At 38.8% G+C, this 26,624-nt stretch overlaps 1 protein-coding gene across 4 annotated transcripts in view; it reads right to left on the minus strand.

Annotated features, from left to right (window-relative positions):
* Positions 1 to 26,624, minus strand: part of WAPL (WAPL cohesin release factor) — a 121,129-nt gene that overhangs the window by 36,446 nt on the left and 58,059 nt on the right. For all 4 annotated transcript variants that reach the window (XM_064662446.1, XM_064662447.1, XM_064662448.1 and 1 more), the window contains 3 exons: positions 23,853 to 24,376; positions 10,236 to 11,282; positions 4,383 to 4,498 (listed from right to left, as the gene is read on the minus strand). In XM_064662446.1, coding sequence (XP_064518516.1) covers positions 4,383 to 4,498; positions 10,236 to 11,282; positions 23,853 to 24,376 — 1,687 coding nt within the window. Of the gene's footprint in view, positions 1 to 4,382; positions 4,499 to 10,235; positions 11,283 to 23,852; positions 24,377 to 26,624 lie in introns of those variants that run through there.

Below are 26,624 nucleotides of genomic sequence, written 5' to 3' on the forward strand. Positions count from 1 at the left end.
TTTTCCTGACAAATGCATTCCACACTAGTGGAATAACCTTCAAGCAATGCCACTGCTAAAAGCACTGTTATCAAAATGTTCTCAGGCACAGCAAGTACCAAAACCAAAAAGCAGCCACTAAGGAGCACAGTGCTCTGACACAGTAAGGCAAGCACAGCCCCATGGCAAGCACAGACACCTGTCAATTAACAGCTAAACAGCAATAACAGCTATAAACTTGATCTAGCACATCCCAATCAAATCTGTTGTTATCTCCAACCCTTTGAGCCTCATGCTGGGTGCCAAAAACGACTGTGGTGGTTTAACCCCAGCCAGCAACTATGCCCCACCCAGCCAATCACTCACTCGCCCCCTGGGTAGGATGGGGGAGAGAACTGGAAGGGTAAAAGTGAGAAAACCCATGGGTTGAGATAAAAGACAATTTAACAGGGAAAGCAAGAGTCATGCATGTGAGCAAAACAAAATATGGAGTTCATTCACCAACTCCCATGGGCAGGCAGGCGTTCAGCCATCCCCAGGAAAGCTGAGCTCCATCCCACCTCACAGTCACTGGGGAAGACAAACACATCACTCCAAATGTGGCCCCCCTTCTTCCCCAGCTTTTTATATTGCTGAACACCATGTCATATGGTATGGAATCTTCCTTTGGGTTAGTTGGAGTCAGCTGTCCTGGCTGTGTCCCTGGCTGTGTCCCCTCCCAACTCCTTGAGCACCCTCAGCCCCTCACTGGTGGGGTGGGGTGAGAAGCAAAAAAAGGCCCTTGACTCTATGTAAGCTCTGCTCAGCAATAACAAAACCATCCCTGCATTATGAATACCATTATCAGCACAATTCCAAAACAGCCCCATAAGAGCTACTCTGAAGAAAAGTAACTCTATCCCAGTCCAAATCAGCACACACAGGAAACTCCACGGTCCAGTACTTGAGTGGCCCAAAGAAAACACCATGATAATCAAGGTGGTGGCAAAGAGATTCTTCCATATTTTTTCCTGTACAACCCCATGTGTGCACAACAAGAGGAAGAAAAAAGCACATTCATGTATTCCCATTCACTGTGTACATGTGGGGATGCACAGAGTCACAAACCAGACAGGTTTTCTAGAGCTAAGACTTCAACAAGTGAATTCAGAGAAATTTCTCCAGGCATAGCAACAGAAGAGAGTAGGAAAAAAAATTAAGCTAGCTTACATTCATTAATAAACATTCAATTCTCATTGCAAAAGTGAGTAGTTAAGGGAAATACACACATATTAACTGAAATCTGGAGATAGACTAGTTCTCTTTATCTCACGCTTTGAAGCTGTTTTTTTTCCAGGTTCCTATTTAGAGACAGATATTTTGCATAAGACCACTGGAAACCATCCCAGAGTATTCCTACAAAATCTGATTCTCTTTATTTCCTGACTCCAGCTAAAATCTGTTTTGAGAGGAGCAGGAGCAAGAAATCTCAGGAAGTAATTTTTATGGTCTCTATTTTCAAGTCTTTAGTCTGAGTAGATTTGGACCATAGCAACTAAAAATTTCTTGTCTACCTTACAGGGCTTTGCCTGATAATAGAGAATTAGTTTCATCCAGAGAAGGGGAACTAAGCTCAAAGGGGCCAGCAGGTGGGTGTATCCAGAGCTCCCAAACTTACATGCTAGAGCAAGAGTCATCCAACCAGTTGAATTAAAATTGTAAACAGCTGCAAACAAACTTTTGCAGATGTTACTCACGTATGCTTCACACCCATCATTTGCAAGTCAAGTAATGCCAATATTTATGTACTGTAAGTACATAATTATGTTGCTATGGAACGTAACACTCCTCCTGTAACTCGGGCTCAGGATAAAGAGGTTTAATTCACTTAAAAGCACGGCCCTGGTTAAGGCTTTACATACCCATCATAATTTGTGGCTTCTCCAACGAGGCAGTGATTTCAGTGGGTCTCCTTACACTAAAAGCAGTGTCTAGAAACACTGTTATTCACTAAGTCAATAATGCCTGTAATATTTTATTACACATATGCTCAAAGTTTCAAGAACTGGACTTTGACACTAGAGGACAATGGTCAGGTTTCAAAAGCACAAACACGGGTGAGAGTCCTGCTGACCACAAAGTGGAAAAAATAGTTGAGCTTTCTGGATCCACTGAAATTTAAACCCCCCCCACTGTTGTTTCCTGATTAACAGAGCTGTTTACTTGGCAGCTCAGTGTGATGCAAAGTGTCACACCTCGAACATCACCACCTAGCAGAAAATAATTAATAAATACTGCAGCTGCTAGTTCCTACCAAAAAAAAAAAAAATGGTGCTGAGACAGTGAAGAAGTTCCAGAGACTTTTTTTTTTTTAGATCATTTAGTTATTATGGTCAGGTTAATACTTTTAGTTCTTTTTTTCTTCATTCCCCGAATGAAAATTCCCTTAAGATACAACTGAGATTAAGAGTCTATATCTATAGTTTAGGAAGATAATTATAGCATCTCTAATTACCATCAGAAGAAGCTTTACAAGCTTTTTTAGTAACTCCATGTAACAGCCGTATGATTAGAGAACATTAAAGTTTAAAATCTGAATCTCAATTACATCACCTTCTACTTCTCGGTCCATTATATCACTAGAGGGTCAAAAAGGCTGTTTAATTCTCACCTTTCCCACTTGAATTCAGTTTATTCCCAACTGACAGTTTTCTAGAGTTGAACTAATTTTCTCTTTTATACATTGCTGTCTTTTTCCTCCCCGTAACTTCACGATACACGCATTCGAAATTAAGGAAAACCATTTTCACATAAACTCTCAAGTATTTAAAGAACAAAAATTAAAAAAGAAACACATGAAATGCTATTACAGAATAATATTTGAAGCATGTAAATATTTAAATGCTAAAAAACTTTCTGTATTTACCAGAACACTCACAGTTGTTTTATGCTGTTAATATACAGCAAAAACAGGTACTGTTAAATTTACACTTCCTGTACTTCTGTCTCTCTGTCTACTATAACGTGTTCTCTGATAAGAAGATGGTTTTAAAAAAATGATTATTTAAATCAGCAAAAGCTGAGTAACTCTTATCTTCAAGAAATACTATTTCAGTTCTGAAAAGACTCTCCTCACTTTTCTGACTTCAAACTCTGGAGGCAAGAGCTTCCCATCCTGCCCAGTCACAAAGCAGCAAGTGACACTTCTCGTCCAAAGAGCATCACAGCTGACAGGACTTCTGGTCATGTATCCTCCCACATGAAAATATTCCCTTGCATGTTTGGAGAAATAAAACAAATCCACATTTTTAAAGAAAACATTATGTATCAGCATAGCTGGGGAGATAATAAATCTTCTGGTCCTGGAAGACCAAAAAACTTTAGAGTGATTTAATTATTAGAATTCCTTAGGGAAAATAACAAGGAAAATAAGTAAAAAAAGACCAAACAACTTAGGACTGTTGGACTGATGAACACATTCTGAACACATGCAGAAGAGAGTTTCTATAATAACATGCCACTGCTGGGTCTTGTAGAAACTGTGGAACTCGTAGGGAAAGGAGATACACAATTTCATTTCCCTCTTTCTCTTACTACAGCAGTTGTGGATTGCCAGGATGGTGACACTGAAACTGTCCTCAGGTAACGGGAATGAGTTATGCCAAAAGCACTGGAAATGGCTGCCCTGGACAGCTCCATTTAATGGAGATTACATGGATCCCCCTACTGCAAACTTTCCCCTAACAGTAAACACAATTTTTGCTCAATGTACATTTTTAAAAGCCTCAAAATACTGAGTAACCAGAATAATAGGTAAGATAAACCCCACCTAACACCAGTAAAATGAATAAGCTCTTTTTACAGTACAAGAGTGTGAATTCATACTCAATACTACATAGTTTGGGAATACTGGGGTGGGATCAGGGATTCTCTTTTTTTAACTGAAAGAAGATCTCAATATTCTACATGCTATAAAGGCAGTTGCCCTTACAAAGACTACACCCACCAATGTCCAATTTGAAGCTTTCAGAAAAGTTCAATTCTATAATATGATAGATGTTTCTTGGGAGAGTAAAGAGAAGAGATGCAAAAAATTCCCCACAAATGCCAACAAAATAAAACACACAGCATTTACTGATGCTTTGCTTTAAAAATCATCTACATCCAATCATCACAAAAAACATCTGGGTCCAAACTCTGGTGCTGTGCAACTGCAATGCAAATCTGAAAAGAGAAACTTCCAGTAACATATCCACAAATTTTGCACTTAAAGGTTTTACTTTTCCAGAAATAATATTAAAAGCCAACAAATTATCTCAAGTGTAGATATAAACTAGGACAAAACCCTGTTACATATATAAGAAGAAACATCAATCCTGAAGAGCTTGTTAAAATAAGAACTCAGTCTCAGTATTAGTACTCACCCGCTTCGGCCCACTAAAAATCTTCCTGGTGTTTTCCTTAGATTTATCACCTTGTTTATTTGTGGATTTCTTATTGCCTTCAAGCACACCAGATGCATCCTCTGAAAACTCCAGATCTGTTAAAGGTAAATATAGACATGAAGCAACCATGTTGAAAGCTGTTGAACTGCTAAAGCACTTCTCATATCTGACAATTCCACGTGTACAGCGTCTGAAATTATATCAGGAACAATCAGTCTTCAGCAAAAAAATCAGCTTTAAAGCCAAGCACAGTTCTGGCTGGAGCTCAGGTTTACTGACTGGACTGTCATAGCACATAGAGGCATGACAAGGTACACAGCCACAACCACCTCTTGCCCACTGGGTAAGCTTCAGGCTACTCCTTCCCATTCCATGCTCCTGTGAATCCCAGGTTACCTTTTACATGCGCTTACTTATGGCTTACTGACAAAACTCGGAGCAGCAAGTGAATAAAACAGTAGGCTGGGTTCTTCAGAAGTATGAGATTAAGAGATTTAGGAGAACACTTCACACTACAATTACAGCACTGAAGAATTGATCCTACTTCATTTCTCACAAAGGCAGCCTGTTTGTATTTGCTTACTCTGTGTTAAGCAGAAAAAACTCTGGTCATCAGCTCAGGAAGGAGTCAGCTAGAAGGGACTGCTGACATGGCCTTTCAATGCATTCAATACCTGCCTTACCAGTAACTCCAGTACTCAGTCTTGGACTGTAAATCTGCAATTCACTCATCTAATTATATTTTTCTCCTTATTTTGTCTTTAAACTTGTGTTGTATTTGAAGCTTTATCCGTTGGAGACAAGGGAAAGGGTTTACTTGGCACAAACCAAGATGGAAATCAAGACAGGCACACAGGCACTGCTTCATCTGATAAATTGTTTAGCAAATGGATCTATTCCAGAGAAGCTGGTGCTGTTTGAAAACTGCACTGCCAAAATCCAAGCAGGTTGGATTGGTTACTCTAATCCCAAGTGCACCCACATCCACCAAGCAGGATTGGCCAAGCACCTGTGTAAGAAGGGAAGCAAAGGCAAATCAGGCAAGCAAATTTCTAATGGCACTCTCAAGGATACATTACTTATGTCCTTCAGACAAGTTTTCTTAAAGTAAGGCCCAGAAGTTTCTGAAAAAATTCCAACAGGCCTGGCAGCACCAGGGCAGGCAGAATGCTCTACTGCAAGGCACCCACTGGAACCAGCCTCTGGCATCCCAGCCCACTGGTTTTCAGTTTAGTTGTGTGATGGGAGCATAAGAGCTTAAGAACACATGTGAGCTGTCCCTCTGCAAATAACTGACTTTAAAATAACTGACTTTAAAACCCACTCTGAAAATAACTGACTTTTATCTTTTTTTGATAAAATTAGGGAAAATATTACTGATCAATTTTCATTAACTTACATAAAGCAAATCTGCTTCCAAATCTATATAAAAAGTCAACTTAGTCCTTGCTGGAACTTGCCAATTTAAGGAGTACAATCAAAATGCTTTGATACATATCCTTGCAAATCCTGAAATACTTCTAAAGAAGTCAGGTGCTGAATTTAATTCCCAGAGAAAGCCAAACCAACAGAACTGGACCTTCCTATTGTAGATTAAAAGCTGAAAAGTAACTTGACTGCAGCAATTACAAACATGCAAGTCACTCTAGAAATGCAAGATGTGTTTCACCAAATCAGCTCAGTAATTTGTGTCCTGTGCTAAGACTTGGAGCTGGTATTGTCTTCAATAATGATTAATAGAGCTCTGGATCAAGTAAGTCACAAATTTTAAAATCATTTTAAGTTTGTTTTGAATTCTACTCTTATTTAAGGAAACTTTTTGATAAAAACGTTTCAACTCCTACTTGCAATAGGATAATTCTGATTTTTCTGATGCTGCTAGCACATCAAACACTTACTAGCTTTGTAAGATCATCTGGAATGCTTTTATTTCAGCAGTGCTTCTGGAAGCCTTCTAGGTACCCTAAAAGCACTCTGCATACATTATCATAGCAGACTTTCAAATCTACACTAAACAGGGTTTGGAGAAGTGTTTTGTTAACATTCACTGAGTGAGGCAAACACATGAATTATTTGGTAAGCAGTGACCCTTGTTTTCCACTAGCTCTCTCCTGTATGGGCTTTTTTTGTCCCCTCACGGAGAAGTTGGGCATATTGACCATTTTCTCCATATGGGAGCAGGTAAGGTCTTTGCTCCTCTACCCAACCATTTTCAAGGCATTTATAATCTTCGAGATAATTTGCCTGTCTTGGCTAGAATTGGAAAGATGTTCAAAGATCAGCTAAGAAGGCAACAGCCACAGGAAATTTCCTGGGGAACAACAACATAGTTTTGTTTTAGTGTCTCAGAGTAATTCTGCAGAAGGTTTTGAAGTCCAAACAGGACTCTGCCTTGGAGGACTTTGAAGTAGTTTTAACTGGCTTAAAATATTTACCCAATTAAGGTGATTTGGTTTTTGAGAAAATGCAAAGGAATTAAAAAAAAGAATAGGGCAAGTTGGCTCAGCAGAAACGAACCCAGTGCTAGATACTGATACACAAAGTTATATTATCCAAAAGGATTACAGGAATCCCATCTTGATCACTGAAAGTAAAACTGAATGCATGCCACAAAGGTTAAGCTGTATATCAGAACTGATTTACAAAGCAAAAGACTAGGTTGCAGTACAGATTTCTCCTGGATACAACTCCCCATTGATTACTACAGTCAAGTCAGGCATTTTCTTCTGGTATTAAAAGCTCCTCTTCACTGGAGTCATCCCGTGCTCTGGCTACTGAGATGACAGGGAGTGTTTCAGATCTAGGAAAGTCTCACCAGCACTTTTAGCCCCTGGCATTCTGGCAGAATACAGCTGGGAAGCTCACGAGTCAAAGGGGCTTTTGCTGCACTGGGCTGCTGCACTGATTAATGAGACTATTTTAGGTTACAAGGGCAAAATAAAAAATAAACTTAAACTAGAACTCAAAGCTTCAGGAAAAATCTAAGACTAATAAAGTTATGAAGTATTTTCATTAAAAAGAAAAGCTTGTGAACAGCATCTAGAAATTTTAAATCTGAAGCTTTTTTTTCTTTATTTTTTCCCCTTTTTTTTTTTTTTGAGTTGGGGGTTTTATTTGTTTGGCTTTTTTTGAAGATTTTTAACAACTTCAGCAGGAAGCCTATCATAAAGTGAGCAACAGAAAGGACATTTCAGTGAAAGACAGTCTAACTAAAATTGAATTTATCTATTTTGTATTTTTTCCTGCACTAACAACATTGTCCCTGTAGTCTTTGTACCTTCTTAAATTTCATTTGTAGAAACATTTAAATACGTATTGTTAAACTTACTTTCCCTCAACTCTGAACTACTAGACTGGAAGGAATAGTCCATTTCCTGTTCTACTGCAAAATCTTAATAAGATATTGTAAACTAAGATTCTGAAATATGTTTCATAAAAATACACCAAATCAGTATTATGGCAAAGTAGGACTGAACAGAGAGCAGAGAGAGCAGCAAGTTTCTTGCAGAACTGATTATGCCGTGTAACATTCCTTATGCATGGAACACCAAAATCAGTCTTAGGAACTTCTGGGAATGAAATTCAGAGAGGCAATCGGGCATCTCACCTGTCACACTGGAACAGGAACACTGCATTTTTATCTGTGCATTTGTTCATTAGCACAAAAAAAGAACAGCACACGCAGAACTCAGGTGACATTAGCAACTCTCAGTACTGGTTGTCATTTCAGGGAAGTTTTATCAAGCAAGATGTTCTGAAGGCTTTTTCTGAGGCTTGGAGTCAAAGCTGGCATTTCTCATGGACACAGAAGTCCCTTTTTTCGGTATGTAAAGATGATACCTCAGAGCAATGTCACTTCTACTGCACCTTCAGCCTTAGATCTGGAAGTCCAGAACTCTCAGACTCAGCATCACTATATTTAAGTACCTTAATATGGTTGTTCTGAGTGATCATGATGCTCAAAATTTGCCAAGGTCTGAGAGAAGACAGCATGAACTTTATCAAGGAGTCCTCCCAATTTTAGGGCAGCATCAGACTCCCTGTTTTTAAAATCTGTACTACAGGACATCACCCTTACAAATTTCAGAAGAAAAACTGCAAGTCAAATCCCACCTGGCTACAGCAGTGCAAAACAGGAATCAAATGAGCAAAGGAGATGCAAAATAAAGGGGAAGCATCTCTCAGCAGAGGCACTGAGAGGTAGCTCTTACCTGAGAAGTGGAGGAGCGTATTAAGAACTAACAAAACATAAATTTACATCTACCTGTGCCACGGAAATCTCTTAGGAAAATATTGCAGAGAAATAATCTATGATACCTCGGAGTATAAAGGCCTGCTCAGTAGATGTAGTGCTAAATGTAAACTGTAGATATTTTGAGACTCCTGAGGACAGCAGCTGAAAGGATTATTTGATGGGTCGGCATCTCAACTGCATTAACTGTAGAAGCAATTTTTTCCCATGGAATAAATGGCTGAACAAAGACTCATCAGAGACAGGGACTCAGAGTATTTCTTAAGTGGCCCTGTAAGTTAAGCCCATTTTCCAAAGAGGCTGGAATGTGTCTCATCAGAAGTAAAATTTATGAAAACAAATCAAGGTCTTTTTTGTTAAAAACACAATCTTTTCATAGAACATCAGTATCCATTTGTTCCTTTTCAAATCTAACAAAAACCCTAGCAGTGACATTTACCTTTGATTAAAAGGCTTACAAAAAATTCTAGTTTTAGAAACAGCTATCATTAGAACAGAGAAATGAACATTTTTTTTCCTTATGAAATTTTATTTCTGGATTATATTAGCAGAAGCTATTTGTAGGGAAAAAAACCCTCCAACATTTGCAAGGCTAGATTTGACTTCCCCCTCTTCCCATCACAATGAAACACATCTTGCCAAAGTCTTAAAAATGTAACCACTTCAGTGAATGGATGAAAACTTCTTATGCTTCATGCTCCAAAATGGAGGCCCAAAAAGTTCCACAGAACAGTGGCAGTGTTTTGAAATACTTACTCCAACGTGCATGATTCTTTGGCATAGGACTTTTTCAAAACAAAAAACCTAAAAGCAACCTTTCACCAAAGTTATTCATTTTGTTCTTCACCAGCACACCTCAACCTTGACCCGAGTCATTACTCAGGACCCAACTGACCACCAAGCAAGTCCAATTTTTCAAAGGATCTCAAACACCAGAACTTGCTCAGCAAATGCCACGTGCACAGTTTGACTCATGTATGTGTGTGAGTACAAACACACACACACAGTCTGTGCACAACAGGGAGATACCTAAAAACTGCAAACAGGAGCAGAAACACATGAATATGCAGAGGCTCTCCCAAAGCCAGTTATCTCACTGGCACTCCATGGGTCCCCATGGCCTCTGCAGAGCTGTGCATCCTCAGATAAGATGGAACTCGAGAAAGGTCCCAACTGCCTACAAACACATGCAAAAGCACAACGAGATATTTCACACCTCCTCAGAGTTACTTAAATTTCTGCACTCAGCTCCATAACTCTGGGTTGATGTGGAGCTTCTGTGGGAAGATATCTGCCTTCCAGGCATAGGCACGGTACACTCAACACACCAATAAGGTAAGAATCTTCTGTTCAAAAAGAAAAAAAACTACCTCTGGCAAGAGATCAAGGGGTACAAAGCATACTTCAAGACAGATATGAAACACCAGACAGGCCCATAGCAGAAATAAGTGAATTTAACTGTTAGATTTCCAAATAGTGCTATTGCTCAACCAACTCCTAGGTACACTGCAAACAGAACAACACATTAAGGTCAATTAAAATTAAATGTTAAATATGTATTCCAGAAGAGTTCTACTTACCTGCATTAGTACTGAGCTGGCTGTCCTGGGAACAGTTTTCATTGCCCTCAGAGGTTGACTGCAATGAAGAAGATGGTACAGTTCTACTTCGTTTTTTGTTAGCCTTCCTTTCTGCTACCTGCCACTCTTCGTCTTCGTCCTCGCTTTCACTTAAGTCATCAAACCCAAAGTACTTGATTTTGTAATTGGAACTCCCAGAACTTCTAGAGGCGCCTTCATCTCCCCCTCCCTCGTCTTGATCATCGAACCCAAAAAACTCTAATTTGACATCCTTTTTGGATTTGGTATTGCTGGGTCGGAACCTGGTTGTGGTTTTTGTGGTGGCCATGTCTGCTTTTTTCCTCAAGCGTCCGGCTTCTCCCAGGTCAGTGGGGGCTGCCGTGGTGAACTCGTCGATGCGCTCCATGGTGTCCTGGATGGTGACGTTACAAACTGACAAGCAAGATGGATGGAGAACAGTGTAGTCTCTAGTCCGTCCCACCGTCCCTCTAAAACTGGTCCCACTACTCAAAGAAACTTTTTTTCCTGGGTTCAGACCATCGTTATTTGACTCATTGTTTGCTTTGGATAAAGACTGACTAGTGCCATCCATCAGCTTGTCAAAATTCGTTGCCCCCTGCAGTTTTGCTTTGTTGGATCGACAGTATGTCCTACAGTTGCTTGGCCTAGGAATAGTTTGCACAAGTTCTTCACTAATGGCTTCCTTTGGATTTTCACTGTCTTCTTTATCACCCTCCTCATCCTTGCTCTTCATCTCTGAGAGATGTTCATTGTCAAAAGCTAATATATACTCTCCAGTTCTGGTGTCTTCGCTTTCGTCCTCCCATTCGTACAAGTGAGTTCTTAATGGCCCCTTGGTCTGAGATGGTTCTGATGGAGAGTCTGCTGCTTTCCCCACGTGGGAGTCCCAAGAATCACTCAAGTCCTTGGCTTCAATGTTGCATCCAGAAGTGTCTGTAGTCTCAGCATTGCTTTTGTTACTGTCTTCGGCATTCCCATAGATAAAATGACTGTTCTCATTATCTTCATTCAAATTCTGGGTTTTATCTACAAGAAAAGATAAACTTATCACCAAAATGCAATTACAAAAAATAGTCACTTGTGGGCAACTTTGAAAAAGTCACAATATAACAACAAATATTCAGTGATCAATGACAAAAAAAACATTAAAAAGGTTTTTATCCATCTGGTTTATACTTTTTAAGCCCTCCAGTTGAAAGTTTTTGTTATAATAAAGTCTTCTCATAATTTCTAGCAAATAAATCCTCAAAACAAGTGTCACTTTGAGAACATGCACATCATGAAAAAGACAGCAGCAAACCCTAAATATAACCACTTATCTTCCTAGACAAACCACACAAAAAAAGAACGTCTGCACTGAAACTTTCAAAGAAGATTATTACCAATGTTTCACACACAAGTGATTTACAGGGAATAATTAGAGATAAAGAACAACTACAATGCATTTTTTCATTGCGTAAGAAAATAATTTCCTTCCTGCACACAGGTTATAAGACTGTTTTATTTCATTCTTATGTGAACATACTCCCCCAAAATCCTTATTTACAACAAATTATTCCAGCTACACTTGTGTTTCCAATGAAAGTTTCACAATACATAGATTTTAGTGTCTGATTTGCTTCAGACGAACTTTAAGTGCTTTTAACTTTTGCGTAGAACTTGAAAAAACAGGTACTGTCATTAGAAACACAAAACATCCATGAATCAATGACTTAGCTGTGTTTGCATATTCACACAAACTCTGAAATGCAGGTTCTTAAAATGAATTTCTGCTTCTCTGAAGAAAAGTTGCTGCCAAAAATTAGTCTTCTCCAACCTTACACTGTCCAAGAGAGCAAATTCCTCTGTAAGAAGTCAGTTTGTGCACACTGTTTCCAGCCAACCAGCATCCACACAACAGTAATGCCAGTACTAAGTCTTTCACCTGCTGTCCCCCCAAACTGGTAGGGAAGCCATTCCCTTTGTTTTCCCAGAATCCCAACAAAAGCTCAGTGGATTTGGTGACAGTTTCAGGATGACTGCACCTGCCCTGCTCTGGTGTTGACCTCACACACACACTAAACAATACAAGTGTGTTATTTTCCAGAAACAAGGATTTCTTGGGAATTCCTGAGACAGTATCACCAGACACCAGCACCAAGGTGTCTGCCCTTTCCAACCCTCCTGATGAGGGAAGTGAGCATCAGCACCAGCCCAGGGACTTTTGCTCATTTGTTCTCAAACTAAAACAGCATCATCTCCAAGCCATCTTTGCAAATACGGTTCATGGAAGAACTTCAGGGTACAAGTTGAAAATTCCAGGAAAAGAAATGACTACCAAATCCAGTTTTGCAGCATATTGGTTCAATCCTAGACAAAATTCCTCAGGGAGCCAGGACAAGCAGTATTTCACAAATGGCAGCTAAGTTTCCTGAGAATTCAGCTGAGGTCTCTCACAGAAGTACACATACTCAGCTAGAAATAAAAAAAGCTCTTCACAGAATATATGAAATGCAAAACTACATTTCTTAAAGAACAAGGAAACCTATCCCTGTCATCTCAGTGATGGAATCTTGGTTAGCCTTTTTCAGTATCAACACGTTATACAAGAAATCTTATTATTCCCATTTCAATCTGATGCTTGTGATAATTGAAGAGGCCCAACCAAAATGAATTTCTTTATCAAGCAGTGAGTTTGACAGTGTACCTCTTCCCCCATCTGTTTAATGTTATTGTGCAGCTGAAGACTACCACAACACTTATGCATGAAAAACAGCAAATTCAATTAAAATCATTTTCAGAACTTTCTGTTCCATATCTGAGTGCATATTTACTTGAGTTAATAATGTCTAAGCAACACTAAAATAAGTACATTTAAAATATGGCTGCCTTGGCTCACTAAACAATACTGAATTGTTAGGAAGAAGTGTCAGTATGTGCATCTGGGAAAGGAATAGTTTTCCCATCCTAAGAAAATCTAGGATCATAAAAGAGCTGCATTTCATACCAGGACCAAAACAAATCTCACCTTCCCAGGAAAGGAATAGACTGTACATGTTTGTATGTGCATTACAACAACCCAAGGGTCAAATAATTCAGGAATCTGTTTTGAGACGAAAAAAACTGAAGTTTTATTTTAGGTTGTCTTCACTTGAATCATTATGATCTCAGGTGCAGTCTGTACTCTCAAGCAGGAAACATGATCAACACATTGAGTCTGGAAAACCGACTGAAGAAGCTGATACACATCAATAGCATTGATAAAAAATTAATGGAAAAAATTATCAAGGAATCTGCTTCCAAAGAAATGCTAATCAATTATTCTGAAAAAGTTTAGCCTACTGGGTTTTTTACATTGCTACTAGCAGATCACAAAAATCATGATTACTCTACAATACATAATTTCACATATGTTCTCTTACAATTCCAGGTTTTTTATCTTGCAAAAAGCAAAGATATTCAGGGAGTGCATATTTAACTCTTTCACTTAAGATCAGTTCATCTAAAACACTCCCTAAATTCTTCTGTCTGTTCACCAGTTCTGACACAGTCTTCAGCAGTTGAAGCCACTTTGTTTCTGCAGTCCCTTGCCAGGAAGTTACTCTGGCAGTAGCCAAGGGCTAAAGCCATCATCTACTAGGCCACTGCAAGATTCTTATGACATTTATATCAACTAATATGATGCTTTTATTTTAAAAAGTTTTTTCAAGATGCATTGGATATTTCACCAAGTAATAATAAAGTCAAACAGATAATCTTTTCATTAAGAGTGAATTTTAGTTAATTTCGATCATGTAGTTACATACACACAAAAACTACTGCACAAGTTGTTCTAGAACAATTTAAAATTAGCCCAATATTTGTAGGAAAAGCAACAAGGCAAGCAACACAACCCCATCTAGTCGTCTGTGACCTATTAAGGGAGCAAAAAATTCTACTCTTATTGCAGCAGCCTCATTTGGACAAACTGAAGCCTCAGTTAAGAGATGCATCATGACAAGAACAATCCCATTTCCCATCTATTTTCTTCGCTTCAATTTTTTTTGTACTTGCTGTACTGAGGTTGTTCCATTTTTCTTCCCAGAGTGGCTCCTATTCTCATCTCCAATTTCACACCTGCCCAACCCGCCTTGCCCTTCTTCTCATGCTTGTTCCCAAGGACCCAAAAACAAAACCAAGGAACCTGAGCCAGCTGTTCATGCCTCAGTGCCAGTCTCCACCAGCTCTGGGAAAACCACCAAAAATGCAGAGGCACTTCAAGGCATTAGTACACCTGAAGATGAATAAAATCTCATCAGACTGGGTTAAGGCAGTAGCACCACACATCTGAGCTCTTCCAGCCTGGAATTCTTTGTTTCTCTTCATCTGTAAACGTAAGATCACTTTCTCAAGTCAGCTCAGTTGACTAATAACTAACAAATCCATTCTCTTCCAGTCAAATGGCCTTATTGATGCCTGGTTTACTGCACTCCCGAGGAATGATGTGAAAAGGCAAACACCACTAACAACTCTTTGTGTACTCAGCAGGACTCCTGTTGCCTGTGTATGAGCCATGCCACGTTCTGAGGATGTGCAGGAGCAACTTGGAATCCTGAGTTGTCTGAGAAGACTCCACAAGCCCCAACGAAGTGTTGCCTCTCATTTTTCACTTTCAGTTAGTAATGTAATACAGCAGACCAGGTTACTCTTAAACAGCAAATAAGTGGCAGTTAACCTCCCCCTTCATTGTGAGGCATCAAAATTTTAAAAACACACAGTACTTCACAAGTCTTACTAACTGCACCAGGGAGATTTTTCCATCTCCCATAATAAGCAAGGTTGATGGAAAATGTAACTACTAAAGTCTTTAGTGCACACCAGGTAGAAACTCTGGCTTTAAAACTGGATCATGATGATGCATTAGTGGCAAACTAAGCAGTGACATTTAGAGGAATAGTTCCTCAAAGGATGTTTTGTCAAGCCACTGTTCTCATCTCATCAGTGGGTCAATAGCTGTCAGAATGAAGCTTCTACACTAGAAATTACTGCAAATTACTTGCTAATTGCCCAAAGGTGCACAATAACAGCAATTCCAATAGCCTTGATTTTAAAAATTACAGCATTTACTAATAGTAACTATTGCAGCAGAAGCTAGGAACTGCTCTAGGAAGAATATGAAAAAATGAACTAATGGTGAATTATTAGATGTTCTGTAGTCCAAGAGAGGCATGTAACTTCTCCTCCCATTTTTAACTGCAATTAGGCTCTTCTGGGGCTCAAATAACAGAAGGAGTCTCCCAAGTAATTTCAATTCAGTGACAGCACACAACTCTCCCTCTACCCTGCCCAGGTACAAGCACAATATCCCCAGGAACCATAACAATGTTCTGTGGTAATCATGATTGGTTTTCTGTTTAAATCTCTAAAACTTAATTAGCAGAGTATAAGAGAACCAATCCAAAGGACTGAATGGAACACAAACTGATAAACACTCCCATACCTCTTGCTTGATTTTATGCTCTAGTTTATGTCACCCACCAAGACAGAGATGTCTTTAGTATTGCTGATGAATTAAAAGAAAAAAACCAAACAAGTGAAACTTCTACTTTTTCCCACCAAATACGAGATGTTTTCACACACACAAAGATGCATACTACCAAACTTGTAAAACTATATTTATGTGATTATGATGATTACTGTTCCAAGTAACCTTTATAAAATGACCACTAGAGACAAAATCTCAAGTTCAGACAAGGCAAGACATTTGATTCATTCAAGATAATAGACTTTATGCTCCTCTACATATATGAAAACATTCAAACAGCAGGAATGTAATATAGTTGTCAAAATCCCACTGCTTTTTCAGTAATAAACCTTTTAACACTTGAAAAATATTCATCTAGACCTGTATTAATTAGACTAGATGGACAGAACTTTTTTTAAAAAATAGATACTTAATATAAGCACTCACTTATTAGATGGAACAAATGCTATTCTATACATCCAACAAAAACAGTAAATGCCTTGTGACTACCACAGTGGTACTACCTCCTTCCTCTTCATTTTTAAGATAATGTACAAAATGAAGAATGCAATTCCAGACTTTAAAAAAAACACACCTCCTTTTAAAAAAGAGAAATTAATTTTTTTTTAGAGATGAGACACCTACATTCTTCAGCTTGACATCTCTGACAATTCTGACATTAAAATGTCTCACATTTCAACTTCATTTTTCCTTAATTACCTGTAACACATCTCACCCTTTTTTAAAAAGGTTTTCCTTAAGAAAAACTGCTGAAAAGGTGTTCCCAAATAGCCCTCGGAAACAGTACTAATTCTTCTTTGTACTACACGAGAAAAAGAAGGAATATCTCCCCACCCACAAAACATTTAGTTTGATCACAGTAATAATAAAATACATCATATAATTACAGACTTGTTGAGATGGTGGAATGCCTAAAAATTGCAAAACTTTCAGGAACTGACAGAGTGAAAAGAACTACCTTTCCCCCCACCCCCATAATTTTATTCCATAAAACAAGCACATAACAGGGCAAGGACAGGGGACTATGGACAGGACAGGAGCTTAACAGGTTGCACAAGAGGTCCCAGGAGCCTCAAGTGTTTTTCCAGGATTTGTGACACAGCTTGTCAGAGTTGCTCTGTTTTCTCAAACTAACACTACTTACCTTTTTGCCTGGACAACTTCACAGGTTCCTCAGAGAATTTTTTTAGACAGCTCCAACAGGTATACTCTGTTATCATGACTGATGACACACTAGTATATTTACAGTAATGAAACCTTTTGTTTTCCCAGGTAAGTATTTTTGTCCAAAGTTGCACCTATGGTCTTACAGATGCCTTTCACAGATGGAATAACTATCATTACTACTTCATTATTCTCTCTAATCTTGCTTAAAACTCTCCTACAACACTTTTTTAACATTGTTTCACATCTGCATCTAACCATGTTCATAATACAAATAATAATGTGACTCTACAGATACCAGTATTATATAAAACCCCAACATATCATGCAGTACAGTACCAATGCACACCCCAACTTGCAAAATCCACAACTCTCTCAAATAACAGACAAACTGCAGTTTCAGTAAACAATGCTAAAACCCCTGTCTACAGAAAGAAGACTTTTGTCCTCCAGCAAAGAATGAAGCTTTGAAAAACTCTACAACACCTCAACCAAGACTATCTGGTCTCAGAAATCTAAAAATAAAATGGTCATGAAGAGACAGAAATTATACAAACAAATGCAATGGTCAGAAGAGCTGCTACACCTTGGAGCACAAGAGCTGTCAGAGCCTGAACGAGCCACATCACGTGTTCACCTCTGATGGAAAGTCCAAACATGTTCTTCCTACTGGGAGCTCACAAGGGCATCTGTTGCTCAGAGCAGCAGGAGAAAGCTGATCCAGGCAGTTCACTACTGCTAAGTGTTATGGACAACACAGTGTGCTGGCACATGGCAAAACCACTTGTTTTCACCAACTTTTCTAGGGTGAGCCTCTATGAAAACAATTCAAGTATATTATAACTTAGCAGCACTAATAACTGTCAAAACAGATGTATACTTAGCCTAAGTCAGTCTGAATTCAGACAGTAGTCATAAATATGTTGAAACTCTTTACTGAACACAGGAGCAGTTCCTTAAAAGAAAATACAAGCTAAGTTTGAATTTGAAGAACATTTTCCATAGAGTTAATAAAATCTCAGCAGTTTGAACCCAAAATGGTTTCCTTACCAAAGGGTTTCTGCTCTCCTGCAGCTCTGGCCCACTTAAGAGGTATGCAGGTTAACAGGGTTGGTTTGTTTTCTACAAGCACCAACCGTTCTGAATGCAAAGTTATTTCAACTTTTTAAACATCCAAGTTAAGCAGCAGTCAAAAGTATGATCTTTTAAAAACCAACTGTTCCTTGTACAAGTCCATAAAGAAAGAATGATTGTAAAAGTATGTAAGGCAAAATTCACTGCTGTATGGGAAAGAGGAGGTATAGATTTAGGGGAAGGAAGTTTCATGTGCTCTGTGCATGGACATACATAGTATGATTTTCCCTGTCTTTAGAAGAAATATGTTGCAGATATCAGATTCCTTCCTAAATGCTGGGGTCTTTTTCTGTATTGCTATTTTAGCAAACCAGTATAAACACTGGGATTTAAAGAGAATTTCAATCATTTCAGACTTTTGAAAAACACCCCAGGAAAAACCAACAAGCCACCATCAAAGAAATATCAGACAAAAAAAAATAACAATTTGAGAACAATTATCACACCAGTTTAAACTTGGGCTACTGACACAGCATGACAATTCTATCTGTAAGGGGAAAAGGGATATCTTCAAAAAGGGAAAACATAACAAAAACACAACTAAAGAAGAGAAGACTTGCTATCTACATACCCATCATAACTACTACCATCCAAACAAACCTCACAACACTGAAATTCTACAGGCATACATATTTTCTGGCAGACTTTTCCCCCTCTCTCCTATCAGTTCCTTAATGCTTTGACCCAGCCAGAGGACAGCTGCAGTTCTTTTTAATCATGGTTGCTGCCAGCTGTCTCCTAAGACAGCCAAATGCTCAAGACCTCGTTCAGTTTTCCCCAACTTTTTGTTCCATTTTTGGACAGAAAAATGACTAAACTGAAATTCTTCCTCAAGAAGTAAATAACTTGAACTCAACAACTCTGCAGAGGAAGAAAGATAATATTACTCTGACCTAACTATTATCTTAAATGTCCATGTCACCGTTAAACACAAAATAGAAGCTCTGAAACAATTTGAAAGCAATATCCTGCCCAAGCTCGTTGTCAAATGCAATTATGTAACAAACCTGCATTTGAGAAGTTGAAACTTAACTCTAAAGATAGGGCTCCCCACCCACATAATCAGGATGCAGAGGCTTTGCACACACAGTCACCGAGGTACTATCAGGATAGTCTGTGGGGAACAGACCAGATGACTTAAACCCTCTCCTTGCCAAGGGCAACCATTTTCTGCCAAGTGCTCTGTGCTCTCTGTGCTTTTCCAGCAACTCAACACCACTGGATCCTGCATCCATGGAGCAGCTGAGCTCCTGCACACAAGCACAAGCTATGAAGGAGGATTGCATCTGCCATTTTGATTTGATTCCAATGCCCACACAGTCCCCAAGTGAACAACGAGGGCACTGAGACCTACCTAGAAAAACAAAAGAATCGAATACTGTCAACAGGCAAATGCTTCCTTAAAGCACCAAGAGCAAAACTACTGCCAGAACAAAGACCTGTTTGAGTACCAGTACATAGCAACAAATGACAAGATGATGAAGAGCTATTTTCATTATTACTCTAAACGTTAGGAGGAAAAAAAAGAAAGCAAGTATCACAAATACATTACATGCAATAATTTGTTCTTTTAATCTTAAAAAGCCTCAAAGGGCACTGCCAAGACAATAACCACAAAATCTGTACTTAGCATCACAACACAGCAGAAAGGGACACTACTCCTATGCTGTTCTGTAGTCTGGAGAGACATTTTAAGCCATTCTACTTTCTATTTCTCCACAGCAAGCAAAACACATTTTCAGAAAATAAACTCACAGGCTTTAAAACAAACCAGACTTAATCCATGCACAATTAAAAAACTTTTCATTTTTAAAAGCACAATACCTAATATTTTCACTCAGAATTAATGTAAGAAAGGAATATTATTTCATAGTCCATAACAGGAATACGAGGTGTGCAAAGATGAGAGATCTCCCGACCCAAGTGCCTTCTCTGATGACCAGCACCAACCCCATGGACTAGATCCTCCAAAAGTTTGAGTTACAGAGCTCAGCACTGTGCACGAAAGCAAACGAGAGATCACAACATCCAGAGTCAAAATGCAAACCCTCACACAACAATGCCAGTATTTCCCTAAACTGAAAGAGCCAGAGTAGGCAAAGTAGTTATCTAATCTGAAACATATTCCTACACTCCTTATGAAATGCCACACCAACTTTTTAAATTCATCGAGCTTTGACTTTTATTTTCACCTGAAAAATTGTACTACATTAATTTTGACCTACAAGTTAATATAAATATTCTAAAAGAGCAAAGTTATAAAAGTTTTTTAAAACTAGGACCTTGTGATTTGCTCTGCAAGGCCATAAGTGGTTTACATTAAAGCTTGTGTGCAGCTGAATACAGCATGAAATACTGTTTGGGTTATGCCTTACAGAATAAGTTTAACAGTTAAAAAAATAAACAAAATCCCACCAGAGTGTTTCAAAAATCCAAGTAAGTATTCTCTGCCTGTTTTCACCTTCCCCTACTGTAAGGGTCTCCCATAACAACCTCACTTTCTAAGTTGCTGCATTTTTGCTTGATATTAATTGCCAGTGTGGTATTTTTCCAATGATACAACTTATTTTCTAGATACCAAGTCCTCCAGCCTTCACAAAGATGACCTAACAGTAACTATTAATACTGAACAGTCTTTTGTTGTTTCAAATTTACCTGAACGCTCATCTCTAAATTACCTGTTACACACAGGATTACTCATGGACATTCTTCAGACAGTATTAAGCAACATCAGGGTAAGATTATGAGAAGCTTTACACATTAAGAGCTTCTCAAAGCCTTTAAAATAAGATTGTTACAAGCACTAGCTGAAGGCTATAAAAAAAAAAAAAGAGACCAGTAAGTTCTACCATTTTAAATAAAAGATACAGATCCTCAACTGTTACACAGCTGCACAACTACTAAAACAAACCCCCAAAACCAACTGCTTTTTACTATCAAACATTAGTTAAAATTAACCAACATTGCCTCACCTTCATTTCAATGTCCAAAGGAATGCACATGGAGGCAGAACTGGAGCAGGATTGACTGCACCTCTCAGTTTGTGCATGGCCATGTTAAGGCACAGTTTTCAACACTAAATCTTAACCTTATTCCACCCAGGCTAAGAATTAAGGTAGATTAAGATACAACGATGGCACACGCTCTCAGGAAGTCAGGAGACCTCCACTCATGCACTGTCTAATCAGTATTAGGACAAGGAGCAGCAAACTGCACTTCAAACAAGTCAACAAGCCTTTTCTTGAATATCAGTACCAGCACAGCCTAGTTTTCTACACCTAGAGATACACTGCTGTATGTGGGTTAAGGTTGAGCTCACATTGCAGTCTCTTACACTGGGAATATTAATGTTCTTCTACCTGCTCACTTTCCCCACCCCCATTTCTTTCCTCCTCGGGAATAGCTGAGTTTGGAAAAATGTGGTTGAACCTGGTGGAGTTCAAGAGTCACCAGAAAGGGGGAAATAACTACAGGGAGGGGGAGGACATGTCAGCAGTAGAAGTACTGTACCTGTACACTCCCCGTGGTTCCCTTCCCCTCCAGAACCCTGCCCCAAACCAATCCCATTGACTCTGCAGCTCTGAAAGGCAGCCTTCCCAGCAAACCCGACTTAGCAGTCACTACAACAAAGAAGCCTTTGAAGCACCTCCATTTACACTGGCTGACTACACCACTATCTCTAATTGCTCAGTGTTCTGAGCAACGTCCTCAGAGACAATTTTATTTGTTTTGGATCGGTTTACACACAAGCATAACAGCAGCTTAAACCATCCAAGTTCCATTTACACTAACTGTCAAAAAGAAACACTATCACCAAGACTACAGCCTTTAAATAAGGGTAAGGAAACCAAAGACCCTCCTAGGATGTTCTGCAAAGATTCATTCTCAGTTGATTTCAATTTCTGAAGAAAGACACGAAATGGCTTTTTATCTTCATTTGTCTGGGTGTCAACAGAATCTAATACATTCTGAAAGAACAGGTCAAGATCCTCCTTGGCCTTCACTGCTACTGGTTGAACTGCAGTGATTAACAAGTATTTTGAACAGCATGCAGGAACAGAATTCCTTCAGTAAACTGTTGCTTAAGGAGTCTCCCTCTCTGCATCCAGAGCACCACCACCACACTCAAGAGCCACTGATGGCCTTATCCACCAAGACTCATCAGCCTCCTTCCATTCAGAGCTGTATATTTATAGTATATACAATATTGTCTTTTAACAAAGAGTTCTAGAATTTAAATAAGCATCAAATTAGAAAGTTTTTCTGTGCTAAATATCATATTTTATTATTTTTCACAAGACTGAAACCAGGAAGCACCAATGCAACAGCTGAAGTCTGTTCCTCCTGGCCTCTCAAGCACTACGAATTTTCAGAGTTCTATTAACTTTTTCTGCCCACAGCTCTCTCACTTTCTTTTCCAGCCTGAAAAATACTGTTCTAACAAAGCTTTTCTACAAGGAAACCATTTCACTGTAAAACCTGTTCTGCTACAATGTGCTCATTAACAACCAAGGAAACTCGTTACTATTTCTTCTCCTTGTAAATACTGGAGGATGAACTTATTCAATCACTCATGAAAACTATACTCAAACTTAAAAAAAAAAAACATTTCCAGGTTGAAGATAAATCATACTTACAGATAAACTGCTGAAAACCATATGAAAATAAGAAATACTTCGTCAGCAAAAATAAGAGCAAGATCAAAAGGCAACTACACATCCCACCAATGTGTCTGTGAAACTACAGTTCCAATCAACATTTCTGGTGTTTTCTTCAATTAGATCACTAACAGAATTATACTGCAAATAACTGAGCTATGCATATCTTCTACTATTCAGTATCTTCTCATCCACTGTCTTATAACTGAACAAGTCCACTCAAATTTCTGATCCCAGGGTTAACTATATCTGAGAAATTAAAGTTATATAAGTTCTTCTCATTAAAGCTGATTTTGATAACCCAGAGCAAGTCAGTAGGTGTCATCTTCATCAAGGTTCAGCTAATGTGATCTTCTGCCCAATTATAGAAGCTGTAGTTTAATCAGCCCATTATACAAAAGCCTCTCATGAGATATAACAACATCTGATCTCCTCCAAAAATGACTTGAATAAAATTACAGAGATGTTCAGCTCCACGGGCCTTGTGAATTCTCTCTCAGAAGCATTAAGGTACCTTACAAACACTCAAAACAGCCCCTAAAAGACATTCTGACAGAATTCAGTTTCACAGGCCTGAAGCTTTTTACCTACACATTGATAAAGATGTGTTAATTACAAAGCCAAACAAAAAACCTTCGTGCAACTGAAGTTCAGAAAACTACTTTTTCCATCCAATTAATGAAATAAGACGTGTTATAATTTGTATCTGCACCTGCCTGGTAGTAAGCACATACCTGCATTAAATTAAAGCCAGAAGCTTAATAATAAAGCCTTCCATTACCACTAACTCATCCCTCTTCAAAACACATGTTTAAAACCCACAAATGCACTGAGCAATTTTAGAAAAGGAAGATGAGGATTCCATTTTATTCCAGGTGGTCTAACACACTGCATTGAATCTAAAGCACTGTATCTCAATCTGCAGACACAAGGATTAGAGTGCCAAGGATCTCACACCAATGTGTAAAATGCAGGATGCTTCCAAGTGTTTTTAATGTATCTTCTACGGTTTTCTATAATTAATTGTCCCACGATTTTATTAGAACATTTAACGATCCCCTGAAAACACAAAGTCTAAAGGCAGATTAGCAAAAATCAGAGGAAAACAGAAGTATCTGGACAGCTGAGCAAACATACCTGCAGCTGCAAGTTTAGCACTGCTGCCCTTGCATTCTCCATCTTCCATGTTTTTGCTTGTGCTCTTTTCTTTTAAGAGAGGAACAGTATTGTCAAAAGGTATGCACTTGCTGGATGCAACATTTTCTCCACTGTCTGGCTGATTAATTCTGCTGTTAGCTTCAAGTAGAGGAGTGAAGTCCTCAGACTGAGCAGCTTCACCGGGTTCCAGCTGAGAGGAGCTTTTAGCCTGTGCCACATTCTTCGAAGACACAGGAAGAGATTCTTCATCACTGTCAAATCCAAATGGATCCTCTGTCACCTCATCTTCAACTTTGGGTCTTTTAGGAACTTCGGAAATATCTGGTTTGACACTGGGCCTCTTCTGTCCTAATTTGGCCATGAAGGTGGTTTCTCCCCATTTTGTACTAAGGGTGGTCCGTTTGTTGGAAAACACTTCATCGAACTTGGAACTGCCGTTTCCCCCTTTCCGGCTGTAGGTCTTTCCAAATCGGGATGTCATTTTGGCTCCTGTTTCATATTCTCTGTTGGAAAAGAAAGAAGAAACATCAACTCACCAACTTTTCAGCACAAATGATTGTTATTTCCACTCTTTATTGGGCCTACAAGCACCAGGCATGCACATTTCACACGAGCAACTGATACATCTTCCACTTCTTTCTCAGACTCACCCATTCACATGTGAATGTCATTAGATCAAAAGTTTCTGCACTAAGTTTCTACCAAAGTAACTCAAAATTCACAGAATCATGGAATATGCTGAGCTGGAAGGGACCCATCAGGATCATCGAGTCCAACTCCTATTCAGTTGCTTGCACATTTATAAAACAATGGAAAGCTGCAAGGAAGACATTATTTTTGGTACTGCTTTGCTCTAATTTTATATTTTCAAGTATTGAAGGCACTGCTATTATGAAACATCATGAAACAACTAAACAGTATTTTCACCACATCTGAACACATAGCTCCCTGCTAGAGTCCAACAGCACAGCATGGCTTAAAAAAGACTCTCTGCAGTTAAATACAAAAACTGTCAGAATATTTTGAGCTGCTGTAGATATTTTAAGTACTAATTAATCAGAAATAACAACAGCAACTCCACCCCATGTTCTTCTCTGATGCTCAGACTTAATAAGCAAGTGTATTACTCAGTAATACGATGTGGTTGGTGCCACCTGCATCAGTCCTGCTCAGGACTGGTACACAGCAATGCTCCCTGAGTAAATCTGACCCACCACGGGACAGGGACAGAGACACTTCTCAATCCACTTCCAGGAACACAGAGGCCACCTCAAGCATAGACCAGCATAAACCATTACTGTTTACTGGCTGGTACAATTGGAGCCAACTCACATTTAAGTATGAACAGATTAAAGAGAGACACATTTAAGAGTTCCTTGCATGTGTTCTATTTCTACTTTTGTTTAACTCAAGAAGAAGGACAGACCACTAGGTTTTTGTTTCCCAAAACAAATACTTCAACTACCAGACAAATGACAACATAAACCCAAAACCATCGTATCTGTTTTGTAAACCAGTATTTCTCCCTTTTTGGCCCAAACCCGGATAGGAAATTGCAGTTTTTATAGTCAGTCTGAATCTAATCAAGTCCATCTTTCTCTCTGAAATTCTTCTCCATACTAGAAAAAAGTCTGTTAGGAAAGGCAGGCAGTTATTTATGCCACAGAATCAAAGAAATACAACTTTAAAAGTGTCAACTACCTTCATATAAAGTATGTGAAAAATAACTTTTGAAATAATTGCTAGTATACTTATCACATGATTTATTTGTTCAATACAACTCTCCTTGTTTGTGATATATTTGAATGAGTTTGTGGTATACTGTCTTGCTTCCATATTTCCATTTTCATCCCAAACACTTGCAGTTTCTCAACCTGAAGTGCCAGTCCAGCTTCTGCCAAAATTGCCAGACTGGTTCCAGAAGTGTCCCTCTATCACTTCACTCCAGCTGAACTGCCTCACTAATAATATTCCCCCTTTATCAGACCAGGCCAACCTCCACTTATTGTACAAACCAAGCAATTCACAGGGAGGAAACCCACGGAGAAAATGTGAACTGAAAGGATCAAATCTGAACTCCAGAAGTTCACCAGGTGGATGCTGTTGCAATGCAGAGGAGATACAGGAACACAGGAACAATCCCACTGGGAAAGGCTCTTCTCCCCAAGGGGTTCAGCAGAGAGATGGCAAAGGAACATGCCTATCTACTGCCCAGAGCTCTGCTGGGAAACCCCACTCTGCAGATGGATTCTGGCTGCTCCCAGTACACAGTGCTCTTTAACCCCCTCTCCTCTTTCCCCCCCAGTGTCACCAGCACAGTGCTCTGTGCTGCTCCAAACACGTTGCTGCCAAACTTAATTCTTTTTTTTTTTTTGCTTCCCTCTAGGTAGCTCTAGCTTTTTATTTTCTATCCACGCATACTTCAGCAAACAAACAGCAAAACAAATGTAAATGATCAATTTTATTTTGCTGATGCTTGAAAATATTTATAATGGCAACCAAAATATTTTAGACCAGGAAGGCTACGTTTTAGAGCTACAGAAACTAAAGTGAAATGTTTATTAATATGTCACTTTCTATACAACTCTTACAAAAAAAAAAAAATCACTTCACTCATCATCAGCACATTTTCCTCCCCTAAACCTTCAATATCCAAATATAAGGATTATAAAAAAAAATACTCAAATAAGTATTTTCAACACTACATTTCCAGCCCATGCAAAAATAACAACAGATTTAAATTATGAGTTG

The sequence above is a fragment of the Pseudopipra pipra genome, chromosome 8 (genome assembly GCF_036250125.1).
Source record: "Pseudopipra pipra isolate bDixPip1 chromosome 8, bDixPip1.hap1, whole genome shotgun sequence".
Lineage (NCBI taxonomy): Eukaryota > Metazoa > Chordata > Aves > Passeriformes > Pipridae > Pseudopipra > Pseudopipra pipra.